At 41.8% G+C, this 13,955-nt stretch overlaps 1 protein-coding gene across 4 annotated transcripts in view; it reads left to right on the top strand.

The window, feature by feature from the left end:
* Positions 1 to 2,249: 2,249 nt before the first annotated feature.
* The window catches only part of tamm41 (TAM41 mitochondrial translocator assembly and maintenance homolog), a 31,401-nt gene continuing 19,695 nt past the window's right edge, over positions 2,250 to 13,955 (top strand). For all 4 annotated transcript variants that reach the window (XR_011962021.1, XR_011962020.1, XM_072582176.1 and 1 more), the window contains exons 1-3: positions 2,250 to 2,505; positions 8,230 to 8,412; positions 13,860 to 13,952. Coding sequence is in view for 2 of the 4 variants with exons in the window: in XM_072582176.1 (XP_072438277.1) it covers positions 2,374 to 2,505; positions 8,230 to 8,412; positions 13,860 to 13,952 (408 nt within the window). In the remaining 2 variants the exon portion in view is untranslated. The remainder of the gene's footprint in view (positions 2,506 to 8,229; positions 8,413 to 13,859; positions 13,953 to 13,955) is intronic.

Here is a 13,955-nt window from a genome sequence, read left to right as displayed (position 1 = left end):
TCCTTTGAATCCTCCCACTTCCTCCAGACCAAAGGGTTAGCCATGGGCACACGTATGGGCCCCAGCTATGCCTGTCTATTTGTTGCCTACGTAGAGCAGTTGATCTTCTGTAATTACACCGGCACCACTCCCCACCTCTTCCTCCGCTACATTGATGACTGCATTGGCGCCACCTCGTGCTCCCACGAGGAGGTTGAGCAGTTCATCAACTTCACCAACACATTCCACCCTGACCTTAAATTTACCTGGACCATCTCTGACACTTCCCTCCCCTTCCTGGACCTCTCCATCTCCATTAATGATGACCGACTTGACACTGACATTTTTTACAAACCCACCGACTCCCACAGCTACGTGGATTACATCTCTTCCCACCCTATCTCTTGCAAAAATGCCATCCTGTATTCCCAATTCCTCCACCTCCGCCGGATCTGCTCCCAGGAGGACCAGTTCCACCACAGAACACACCAGATGGCCTCCTTCTTTAGAGACCGCAATTTCCTTTCCCACGTGGTTAAAGATGCCCTCCAATGCATCTCGGCTACATCCCGCACATCCGCCCTCAGACCCCACCCCTCCAACCGTGACAAGGACAGAACGCCCCTGGTGCTCACCTTCCACCCTACCAGCCTTTGCATAAACCAAATCATCCGCCGACATTTCCGCCACCTCCAAAAAGACCCCACTACCAGGGATATATTTCCCTCCCCACCCTTTTCCGCCTTCCGCAAAGACCGTTCCCTCCGCGATTACCTGGTCAGGTCCACGCCCCCAAACAACCCACCCTCCAATCCTGGCACTTTCCCCTGCCACCGCAGGAACTGTAAAACCTGCGCCCACACCTCCTCCCTCACCTCTATCCAAGGCCCTAAAGGAGCCTTCCACATCCATCAAAGTTTTACTTGCACATCCACTAATATCATTTATTGTATCCGTTGCTCCCGATGCGGTCTCCTCTACATTGGGGAGACTGGGTGCCTCCTAGCAGAGCGCTTTAGGGAACATCTCCGGGACACCCGCACCAATCAACCACATCGCCCTGTGGCCCAACATTTCAACTCCCCCTCCCACTCTGCTGAGGACATGGAGGTCCTGGGCCTCCTTCACTGCCGCTCCCTCACCACCAGACGCCTGGAGGAAGAACGCCTCATCTTCCGCCTCGGAACACTTCAACCCCAAGGCATCAATGTGGACTTCAACAATTTCCTCATTTCCCCTTCCCCCACCTCACCCTAGTTCTAAACTTCCAGCTCAGTAACTGTCCCCATGACTTGTCCGGACTTGTCCTACCTGCCTATCTTCTTTTCCACCTATCCACTCCACCCTCTCCTCCTTGACCTATCACCTTCATCCCCTCCCCCACTCACCCATTGTACTCGATGCTACTTTCTCCCCACCCCCACCCTCCTCTAGCTTATCTCTCCATGCTTCAGGCCTTTATTCCTGATGAAGGGCTTTTGCCCGAAACGTCGATTTCGAAGCTATTTGGATGCTGCCTGAACTGCTGTGCTCTTCCAGCACCACTAATCCAGAATCTGGTTTCCAGCACCTGCAGTCATTGTTTTTACCTAATAGATGCTGGCCATCCAACGCTGCTTACATCCTGCGAATGAATAACTTTGAAGTTATAAATCTTAATCTTCCAGTCATGTAGGGTGGGGAAGGCAATTTAGTTAGGCAGGATGAGCTCAGGAATCCTCCCACTAGTCATCTCTTACAATCATATACTCCACAACCACCTGATGAAGAAGCAGCGCTCTGAAACATAGTGCTTCCAAATAAACCTGTTGGACTATAACCTGGTGTTGTGTGATTTTTAACTTTGTCATCTCTACTTCTCTCCATAAGTTTAAGCAGCTCTTTAATGCCTACATCTTTGACCAAAGTTTGGTTTGTCTGTTTCATATCATCCTTTGTTGTTTCATGTCAAACTTCACTTTATAACACTCCTGTTGTGAGCATTCATTTTATCAAGTTCGAAGGTGCTATATAAAAGTGAGGTTTCAGTAGCATGTACCACTTCATCACTAGTAGGGTCATCGATATGAGATAGCACAAGATTTCCAAATTCCTCCTTCTTATTCTGTTTGAACACTTACTGCATTGCCCACTGACTATCCTTTGATTGAGCCTCAGGCAATTTTGCACAAAGTACACTAACCCCCGAGGTCCGTGCAGCCAGTGGAAGCTGCACCTTGCTCCTCCTGCCAGAAGGTGGAGCTGTGAGTGTGCTGGACGGGCGACCGGAGCTTAGCGCAGCCCCCCGCCGCTCCGAAGCCATGGAGCCGCCTGGCTCGTAACTTTAATTCGGGGCTTGTCCTGGGGCCTTTATAGAAACCGTCGCGGAAGGGGTTGAGCGGTGGGCCGGTCGCTATGTCGCTGCCGATGCTGCAGAGTAACAGTGGATTGATGCGGAGGATCCTGGCCCATTTCCCCCGGGATCTGAGCCTGGCCTTCGCCTATGGTTCCGGCCTGTTCGGACAGACAGGACACACAGGCCCAAGGGTAAGTCAGGGAGAGCCTGTATAAACACTGCTAACATGGGGAGAAAGGGGGCTATCCTGGTTAATTGTACAAAGCTAGGATAGGGATTTGAAGAAGTGATATTAATATAGAAGAAAACAGTGCGGATTTGAAATAAAGACAAAAAAGCAATGCTGGAGAAACTCAGCAGGTCTGGCAGCATCTGGAGAAAGAGAAATAGAACTGACGTATTTTTGGAACTGAAAGAGTCTGGAAAACGGTTTTGCTTTGATGCTGTTGAGGAGGATCTACTGGAACAGATGGTGAAGGCTGCTCAGTGTGTTAATGTTGGTAAAGGAGTGGCGGTGATGTGAAGTAGGTGCAAATGACAGATGTGAAAAGGAGAAAATTTTGACAGCAAAGCCAACAAGGGAAAAAAAAATAGACCGTGGCCAGGCAGTAATCAAAATGGAGAGCAGAAGTCTTGCGCTGTAGTTGTTGAATCCTCCAGGCTGTAAATTACTTAAGTGTTGTTCCCCTGCCTTGAGCAGAATGGAAATGATACCATGGGAGCAAGATAGTTTATTAAAATAGCAAGCACCTGGCTAAGGATAGATTCCCTACTGTGTGGGAACAGGCCCTTCGACCCAACAAGTCCACACTGGCCCTCCGAAGAGTGACCCATTTACCCCTGACTAACACACCTAGCACTACGGGCAATTTAACATGGCCAATTCATTTGGCCTGCATGTCTTTGGACTGTGGGAGGAAACCCATGCAGACACGGAGGAGAATGTGCAAACTCCACACAGCCACCCGAGGCTGGGATCGAACCTGGGACCCTGGTGCTGTGAGGCAGCAGTGCTAACCGCTGAGCCACCGTGCCACCCGATAGTCAGGGTCATTCTCACAGTGGATGCGTTCCTCAAAGTGGTCAACCATTTTGCAGTTGGTCTTGCAAGTGTGAAGGAGACCACTTTGTGACCAGCATAATGGCACTGATTTGGGATGAAATTATTGGTCACCAGAACAAATGTGAATTGGTCCTTAAATCTGTGCTATCAGGTTGAACTAACATGAGTCCAGGAAAAAAAAACACTTTTAAGAAAAATGCATCATTTATAGAAATGCTGCCAAAAAGCCAGATTGATGGGCAGATCCACCTCTAAAAGACCCTTTTATAATTTAATGTTTAATAAAGGTTTACACTTGTGTGTTGTCACGTCTCAAAGTGTCTAACATACAATGATTTACTTGAGATGCATGTCCAATGGCTGCGTTAGATACAAACATGCAACAGGTTAGCTGTCATATGGGTGGCACGGTGGCTTAGTGGTTAGTATTGTTGCCTCATGGCACCAGGGTCTTGGGTTCAATTCCCACCTGTCTGTGTGGAGTTTGCACATTCTCCCTGTGTCTGCGTGGGTTTCCTCCAGGGGCTCTGGTTTTCTCCCACAATCCAAAGATGTGCAGGTCAGGTGAATTGGCCATGCTAAATTGCCCACAGTGTTAGGTGCGTTAGTCAGGGGTAAATGGGTCTGGGTGGGTTACTCTTCGGAGGGTCAGTGTGGACTTGTTGGGTTGGAAGGGCCTGTTCCCACACAGTAGGGAATCTAATCTAGCCAGGTGCTTGCCATTTTAATGAACTATCTTGCTCCCATGTTATCATTTCCATTCTGCTCAAGGCAGGGGAACAACACTTAAGTAATTTACAGCCAGTAGGACTCAACATTGAATTCAACAACTATAGTGCAAGACTTCTGCTCTCCATTTTGATTACTGCCTGGCCACGGTCTTTTTTTTTCCTTGTTGACTTTGCTGTCAAAATTTTCTCCTTTTCACATCTGTCATTTGCGCCTACTTCTCATCATAATCTCATTGTGGAATGTGTGTTTTGGGTGTCTTCTTTTGACTTTAAATGCTATTGTACTGAAGAAATTAAAAGCTTTCCTTTTGTGTTGTGTCTTTAAGTGTAATAGAGCAGTGATGATAATAGGTGATATTGATGAATTCTTTTTATTCTGTTTCAGTGTGAGTCCAAATTGCCCATTTATTTCACATAAGCATGAAAGGTGTTATCCCTCGGTGATTGTACCACCTATGGAAGGATTTAGTGAAAAAAGGGAGCCCCTGAAAGCCTACAAGTAGATGTCAGGAAACTTCAAATGAAGTTCTGATTCATAGCCGAAGAAGGAAGTTAAAGATGCTATCAAATTGAAGGAAGTACTGCATAAATCTGCAAAAAATATTGGTAGGTCAGAAGATTGGTCAAAATTTCAGAATCAGCAAAGAATGGTTTGAAAATACAAGGAGAAAGCAGAGTATTAGCAAATTCTAGCTGTTAATACAAAACTGAAAGTAATGGTTTTAACAATATTTAAATAGGAAAAGGGTAACTAAAACTACCATTTTAATTCCCAAGGATTCTTGAAAACAAAGAGCTGACTAGGAGCAGGAAGTTAAAATAATTACCATTAGGAAGTTAAAAATCACACAACACCAGGTTATAGTCCAACAGGTTAAATTGGAAGCACACTAGCTTTCAGAGCGCCGCTCCTTCATCAGGTGCTTGAGGACTCCACAAGCACCTGATGAAGGAGTGTCGCTCCGAAAGCTAGTGTGCTTCCAATTTAACCTGTTGGACTATAACCTGGTGTTGTGTGATTTTTTTTAACTTTGTACACCCCAGTCCAACACCGGCATCTCCAAATCATTACCATTAGGAAGGAATAGTTCATGGGAAAACAATTACCTGTATACCTAATTCCCAAGGGCAGTGTTCCCTCTAAGCTGCATGCAGGCAGTCTTTGAAGGTCTGTGCATGGTGATTGGTGTGATGTCGTTTGCAGCATTGATTGATTGACTTCCAGTTCTAGAAGCTGCTGCACACATGGACCTTGGAAATCCATACAGAAGAAAGAGAATTAGCAGGGATGTTGTTTAAGAACCCATAGGAAACTATAGCCAATTAGCCTAGCATCTGTTGAAGGGAAGCTGTTGTAATCCATTATTAAAAAGGTTAAAGCTGGATATTTAGAAACTCGATGTGATCATGGCTTTATGAATAGAAATTGCAGAAAGTAACTAGCATGCAAAATGGATAAAGGAGGATCTGTGGGTGTAGTGTTCTTTCATTTCTAGTGGGCATTTCAAAAGATGCTACATCAAAAGTTACTACAGAAGATAAGAGCACATGGTGTAGGAGATAAGGTATTAGTTAGCTAACAGGAAACAGAGAGTAGGGATAAATGTTTTTATCAGGCTAGCAAGATGAAAGTGGAACATCCAGGGCTCAGTGCTGGGATTCAATTATTTGCAATCAATGTCAATGACTTTGATGAAATGACTGAATGTGTTGTAGCTGGGTTTGCTAGTGACACTAAAATAGTTCAGAATATAGATTGTCAAAAGAAAATAGAGAGTCTGCAAAGGAATATATTCAAATTAAGAGGGGGCAGAACATTTGGCATTTAAAATATAATAACAGACAATGTGAACTTGTCCACTTTGCAAGAAGAATTGAAAAATATTGTCCTTTTTTAAATGGAGAGAGATTGAAGAACTTAATAGTGTACAGAGATCTGGTTGTCCTGGCAAGTGGAATGAAGACATTTATTGCCATGAAGATGTGATATGAAAGTAGGGAAGATTTACTTCAACTGTATAGGACCTTGGTGAAGCCACACCTGGAGTACTGTGTACAACTTTGGAGTTTTCGTTTCTGTATTTGGAAAAATATACTATTGCATTCGAAAAAGTTCAGAGAAGGTTCTTCTGATTATTCCTGGGATGAAGGGCTTATCTTGTGAAGATTGGGTGAACAGGTCACGCTAAAGGTAAAAACAATGACTGCAGATGCTGAAAACCAAATACTGGATTAGTGGTGCTGGAAGAGCACAGCAGTTCAGGCAGCATCCAACGAGCAGCGAAATCCTTTTAAGTTTAAAAGAATGCAAGGAAATCTTATTGAAACATTATAAGATCCTCCTGAGGTGATTTGACAGAGTGGGAGTATACTTTCTGTTGTGGTGAGACCAGAACAAGGGATGGCATGGTTAAAGAATAAGAGGTTTCCTTTTAAGGCAAAAATGCTTCTCAGGGGGTTGTTAATATGTGGAATTCTCTTCTCTAGAAAAAAATGGTGACTGGACCATTGATACTATTCAAAACAGAGTTAGAAATACGATGGACAGTGGAGTTTATTGCTATTGATTAGATTATATTAGATTAGATTACTTACAGTGTGGAAACAGGCCCTTTGGCCCAACAAGTCCACACCGCCCCGTCGAAGCGCAACCCACACCATACCCCTACATTTACCCCTTACCTAACACTACGGGCAATTTAGCATGGCCAATTCACCTGACCTGCACATCTTTGTGACTGTGGGAGGAAACCGGAGCACCCGGAGGAAACCCACACAGACACAGGGAGAATGTGCAAACTCCATACAGTCAGTCACCGGAGGTGGGAATTGAACCCGGGTCTCTGGCGCTGTGAGGCAGATTGGGCAGATTGGAAAGTAGAAATGATGCCACAACTAGATCATCCATGATATTATTGAACTGTAGAGCATGCTCAAAGGGTTGAATGACCCACTCGTGCTCCTTCATCCTATATTCATATGTGGTCAACTACAATTAGTAGCTTGACAATAAGTCGTTACTGAAAAATGTGTTGCTGGAAAAGCGCAGCAGGTCAGGCAGCATCCAAGGAGCAGGAGAATCGACGTTTCGGGCATAAACCCTTCTTCAGGAATGAGGAAGGTGTGCCAAGCAGGCTATGATAAAAGGTAGGGAGGAGGGACTTGGGGGAGGGGCGTTGGGAATGTGATAGGTGGAAGGAGGTTAAGGTGAGGGTGATAGGTTGGGAAGAAGATTGCAGGTCAAGAAGGCGGTGCTGAGTCCGAGGGTTGGGACTGAGGTAAGGTGGGGGGAGTGGAAATGAGGAAGCTGGAGAAATCTGCATTCATCCCTTGTGGTTGGAGGGTTCCTAGGCGGAAGATGAGGTGCTCTTCCTCCAGCGCCTCACCTTCCGCCTAGGAACCCTCCAACCACATTTATGCCTGAAACGTCGATTCTCCTGCTTTTGGATGCTGCCTGACCAGCTGCACTTTTCCAGCAACACATTTTTCAGCTCTGATCTCCAGCATCTGCAGTCCTCACTTTCTCCTAATAGGTCGTTACTGTAAATATTATTCAACAGATACTTGTGTAGTTGGAAATTAAGCAGGAATTAAATAGAGGACAGGTTGTGATGTAGAAAAGAATGTTCAAAATTAATGATGAGTCTAAGAAGGCTGGAAGTCTTGGCTTTAAGGTTTCATTCTGTGGCCATTTCATGCATTATTTAAATGATCTTTATCATTTCTGCTTCCTGTCTTCCCAGTGTCTACTGTCTTCTTATATTCTTGGATGTCTCTTACACAAGCACCAATACCGGTTAACAGTACTTCATGTTTTACTCAACAATTTCCTATTTAGCTCACGTTTTGAAGTTTAAATTTTCACGGTATGAGGGAACAAAATAATCTTGCATACGTTATCTGAGTAAGTGTGTGGGTACACTTGCAGTGTTGTCTAAGTATTTGACCCAGATATATTCTGCATAAGACTAGAGTTGCTTCTGCCCTTTTAATGAGGAACTAGTTTAATGCTTGGTCTGTTGCAGTTTTATTTTCATTACGTGTGTAATTCACTTCCTATTCAGGTAAAGATTTGCTTGTATCTTTTAACCAAAATATTTTATTCACTTTTTCACTTTTAGAACAATATGCTGGATTTTGTCTTTGCTGTGGATGATCCTGTGACATGGCATACGATGAATATCATGAAAAACCCCAGACATTACTCGTTTTTAAGGTTTTTTGGACCAAAACATGTTAGTAAAATACAGAATAATTATGGAGCTGGAATATATTACAATACCTTAGTGCCGTGTGATGACCGGGTGAGTAAGTCTAACAAGAAACGTAGCTTTGTATTGTTGACCACAGGAAACACTGTTGATCGTGATATAGGTTGATCTTTAAGTTTTGACAAGTTCTTCCACAAATATGGATCAATTTGTATACTGAATGTAAAACTGAATCTGAGCATATCTTAAACTCCCTCACAATCTTGGCAACATGAGTGGTTTTATCTACTTGATCCCATTGAGTACAACATATATTTCTGAGCAGGAGGCCAAATCCTAATGTGAGTATTCTCTAAACAATCATTTCCTATCTAAAATAACAAACTTTTATCAATTTATATGCCAAATTTAGTTCTAAAGATGCATTCTGGCACCAAAATCACAGGTTGTCCTATTTGCCAGGTTGATTTGTACATCACACTCCATACTGAATAGTCCTAGTTAGAAAATTGTACTGAGAATTATTTAGTCCATTTGTACTTCCTCAAGTGTTGTACTTCTTCCCAAAGCACCTTTTAGCCGTAGGGAACATTTTTTCTTTTTTCTATGAATATGTACGTACTCATGGTCAAATAGCTCAGATACCTGCATTACTGGTTTGTGATACAAAGCAACACCTACAGCACAGGTTCCTGTACCAGCTTAAGGTCACCATGAAGGTGTTACCTTCTCCCCTCCTTACTTGAGATGTGGTGACCCTCAGGTTAAAACAACACTCTTCTCTATCGAATGACAGAGCAGCCCTGAGGTCCTCAAGGACTGACTTTTTAATGCACTTGCAATTAAACCAATGATCACAGTTAGTGCATGCTGTAGCTTTATTGGTGTTAGAAGTGTAGCTATGTTATACTATGTATACTGCTGTGTATCAATGTACACTCTTTGTAAATTTAATTTGTATTAAGTAGACACTGGGTTAGGTTATAATTTTAAATTACATCAAGAAGCAATTCAGAACCCTGTTTTCTTTAAAGTAAACCTGATTTAGAAATGATGGTGCTACAAATATTTTAGCCATTCTCTCTATTAAGAAATTTTCAACTGCTGGGGAACTTTGTACATTCCAAATGATGAGCTTACAAACAAAAAAAAAATGCCATTTACGAATTTTATAACCACAGTATCTTTGTTCCTTATTCTTCTGCATAAGGAACTTGCCAAACCCCCCTCAACAGCACCTTCCAACCTATGACCTCTAGCAACCAGGAGGACCGGGACAGCAGATGCGTGACAATATCACCACATGCAAATTTCCCTCCAAGTCACACACCAGCTTGATTTCAATTAAATTGTGATCCTTCACTGTCTCTGGATCAAAATCCTAGAACTCCTTCCCTCTCAGCATAGTGGGTATCCCTTTGGCTCAAGAATGCACCTCGCCACCATCGTTTTTAGGGTAATTAGAGATTGGCAATAAGTATTTGCCTCGCCAGTGATGCCCATATCACATGAATGATTTTTTTCAAAAATGTCAGTTGCACTGTCGCCTCTGTGTCAAAGGGTAGTGATTGAAGTTCCATTCCAGAGGCTTGATCGCAAATGTCTAGGCTGATTCCCACTGCAATCCTGAGGGCATGCCGCATTAAAATGCGGGCTTATCTGCTGTCTTGGGTGAAGGACACTGGACAAATGCACATCAATCATTTTTACCAATATAACCCATTATCCCATTTAGCTGAATGTCATGCTAGTGTTTGAGCGTGCTGTGTGACAAGTCAGCCATTACAGTTAGGTTCTAAATTTCTTTATGGAATGCCTGTTTAATCCATAAGTGAAAACGTGTTGAATTGGTAAAGTACAGTTTTGTGTGGAACTTTGCCATAAAAGGTGTATGTGTATATCTCACACACACACACACACACACACACACCCCTCTATATAAGGTGTTTAATGCAGGGTTGAAACTATTTTGTCAGTGAAGACATGACTTAAGTGTGACAAAGCAAAGTTGATAAACTGGAAAAAAAGCTGATTTTAAGGACTGAGAGTAGAACATCACAGAAGGATGTCATTCAGTCCATCAAGCCTGCTCTGGCTCTATTATCTAGTGCCAATCTTCTGCCTTTACTCCAACAGAATCACAGATTTATTACTATGCAATAAAAAATAAGTAACAACCTTGATAAGCAACGATGAGGAACAACAAGAGAAACATGAACAACAATATTCGTTGGAGTGCAGGAAAAGTATGTTCAGCTAAAATCAAACTAAGCATTAGTGATACACCACGGATCAATAAAGATACAAGGGAGCAGCTAAGTAAAGAGATCAAAGATCAATGCAGACAACATTAAAGGATAAAGCAGACAACATGACGTGAGAATATGAATTCAGTAACTAATAGAAACAGGTGTATGGAGTGCCAGAAGACTAGCAGATAGCTCTCATATTTTTGTATTTAAGAAGAGGAGCAGAATACACCCCTGGAATTATAGTCCAGGCAACTTAACGTCGGAGAAATAATAGAAGTCCTATTAAAGAAAATAGAAGAACATCGAGAAATAGAAAAATATTGAATGGTCAGCATGGATATCAGAAGGAAATGTTCTTCTTCACCCACCTTACTGAATTTTTTGATAAGGTAACTAGGACAGTGGACAATGGTAATGCAATACTTGTAATTTATCTGGACTTTTTGGCAGGGCTTCAATAAGGGATCTCATAATACACTAAATGACTCACAATACACTAAAGGTTTCAATGACTCACAATACACTTTACTCCTCCTTCTGCTTTCCTGCCGTGAAACCAGCTAGCAATCCATTGTGACACATCTCCCAGATTCATGTTATCATTCTATTCCAAAAAGATCAGTGCAGAGAACATTGCTGTTCAAAATTTGCATTACTGAACTGGTTTTGGAATAAAAGACATAGATTCAATGTTCTTGGATTGCGCCAGTTTGGATGGTAGGTGACATTCATAGTAGCCAATGCAGAGAACATAAATACTTAAGAACACAGAGAGAAATAAAGTGCCATCACCATCACAAGAGAAGTAGTGCTAGACAAACCAATGGTGCTAATGGCTTGACTCTGAGGATCCTAAAATAAGTAGTTACAAAGATAGTGGATGCTTTGGTTATATTTCTCCAAAACTCCTTAGATTCTGTAGAAATACCAAGAGTACAGGAAAACTACCAATGTGACACCCCAATTCAAAAAGGGAGGGAGTTAAAAAGCAGGTGTTTATAGATGGTAGATTAATTGGCCTACAATGTTGGAATTAATTGTAAAGAAAGTAATAACAGCACATTTGGAAAATCACAATCTAATCAAACAGAAGCAGAAGGGTTTCATGAAAGGAAAATTGTGTCTGACTAATTTTTTAAGAGTTTTTTTTAAAGGAAGTATCAACCAGACTGATAGAGGGGAACTAGTAGATGTATTTGGACTTCCAGAAAGCGTTCAACAAGGCACCTCACAAAAGGTTAAGTCATTGTGTTAGAGGGAGTATATTGGAGTGGATTAAAGAATTGGCCAATGGGCAGGAAACCATGACTAGGAAGAAGGGGGACCTTCTCAGGTTGGCAACCTGAAACTAATGGAGTTCCACAGGGATCAGTGGGACCACAACTATTTATATGTTAATAACTTGGAGGCAGGAAGTGAATGTCCAGCAACCAATTTGCAGAAAGCACAAAAGTAGGTGGAAAGGCAAGTTGTGAGAGGATACAACCAATTTCCAGAGATATTGATAGGCTACGTAAGTGGGCAAAATGTTGGTAAATGGAGTATAACATGGACAAAAATGGAATTGTTCATCTTAGGGAGATCAAAAGAACAGAGAAATGGAGAAATGCTGCAAAAAGCTGAAACAAAACTGACTTAGGGGGACTTGTGCATGAAACACAGAAAACTAGCACACAGATGCAGTGGGTAATTAGGAAGGCTGATGGAATGTTGACCCTTAATTCAAAGCGTATATGATTAGGAAAGTCTTAGTACAGGTGCAATATGTGCTGGTGAGGTCACACTTGAGTAATTTGTCCTTTTTAAGAAAATATATTATTTCATTGGAGACCGTTGAGAGAAGGTTCACTAGGAATGGAGGAATTATCTTATAAGCAAAGGGTAAACAGGTTGGTACTCTACTCAGTGGAGTTTAGAAGAATGAGAGGTGATCTTACTGAAACACAAGATTTTTAAGGGCTTGGCGGGGTAATTGCTGAGAGGATGTTTTGCTTCTTGGGAGAGTCTAGGATCAGAAAGCATTATCTCAAAATAAAGGAACACAAATTTAAGACCAAAATAAGGAGGACGGTAAACTCGGAGGATTGTGGACTTTTGGAACTGCTTGCCATCAAGAGCTGTAGGGGCAGAGTTCTTGTGTAAATTTAAGACTGAGATATATAATTAGATTCTTGACCACTAGGGGCAATTAAGGATTGCAGAGAATAGGCAGGAAAGTGGACTTGAGAAATGTCGGATTAGTCTGATGCTGTTGAATGGCCCAGCAGGCTTGAGGAGCTGAACTGCAATTCCTTTTTCTTATGATCTAGTGACAAGGCTTTATTGATAGAGGGATAGAATTGAAAAGAAGGGAGGTGATGCCAAATATGCATTTAATTTAGGTTTGACTACAATTAAAAGTAGTACATACAGTTCTTGTTCCTTATTATAAAATTGATATGCAGATACTGGTGACTGCTGCAGAAAATATTTACAAGGACAATACTACAAATGTGTGGGCATACATATCAGGAAAGGATGTACAGGCTGGACAGTTTCTATTGGGGGGGATGGGGAGAAACAAGGATGATGTAACAGAGATATTTAAAATTATAAAGATTTGACCGATTGGAATGCAGAGAGATTATTTCGACAGGATATTTTCTGCAAAGAGGATAGCAAGAGGCCATCAACATTAGTGACTGAGAAATACATTAAGGAATTTGGAAGAAACTTTTTTTTAAGCAAAGTGAGGTGAGAATGTGGAACTTGCTGCCTCAGGGAATTGTTGATTCAAATAATATGTTTCCATTTAGGTGGAAAATAGATAAATCACTGAGAGAGAAAGAAGTAGAGGGCAATGGTGGTGGATTTAAATGAGGAAGATGGAAGGAAGCTCAGAGTATAAATGCCAGCCTGGAGACGTTGGACTGAATGGTCTTTCTGTGCAGAAAGACCAATCTAGTTCAATGTAAAATGCTATCCCATTAATTGTAGTTTATTCCAGATGTCATTAACCAAACTTTTCCAGTTCAGAAGAGAGAAAATCTCTCTTGCAAAAACTGTAAGCCGAAGAGGGATTTCTAGTTACAGCCATCTTAAAGGCCATTGAAACAAAATATATTAACAAATCCCCAACATTTAAATATCTGATGTGTTGCAGTGTTTACGTAATAATTGCAACAAAATTTTGAAACTTACAGTTGTTAAGCAATTACAGGATTCTAATATTGAAGTAAAAAGAGAATTAAGATAAATACAATAGGTGAATAATCTACTAGAATGATAATGAAATATTCTCTTTTTCAGATAATCAAGTATGGAGTCATCAGTACAGGAACTCTGATTGAAGATCTTCTTCATTGGAAAAAATTATACATTGCTGGAAGACTGCACAAGCCTGTA

This window comes from Chiloscyllium punctatum, chromosome 12 (genome assembly GCF_047496795.1).
Source record: "Chiloscyllium punctatum isolate Juve2018m chromosome 12, sChiPun1.3, whole genome shotgun sequence".
Classification (NCBI taxonomy): domain Eukaryota; kingdom Metazoa; phylum Chordata; class Chondrichthyes; order Orectolobiformes; family Hemiscylliidae; genus Chiloscyllium; species Chiloscyllium punctatum.
Note: the sequence above shows the minus strand (reverse complement) of the source record. Positions and strands in the feature narration are given on the sequence as shown.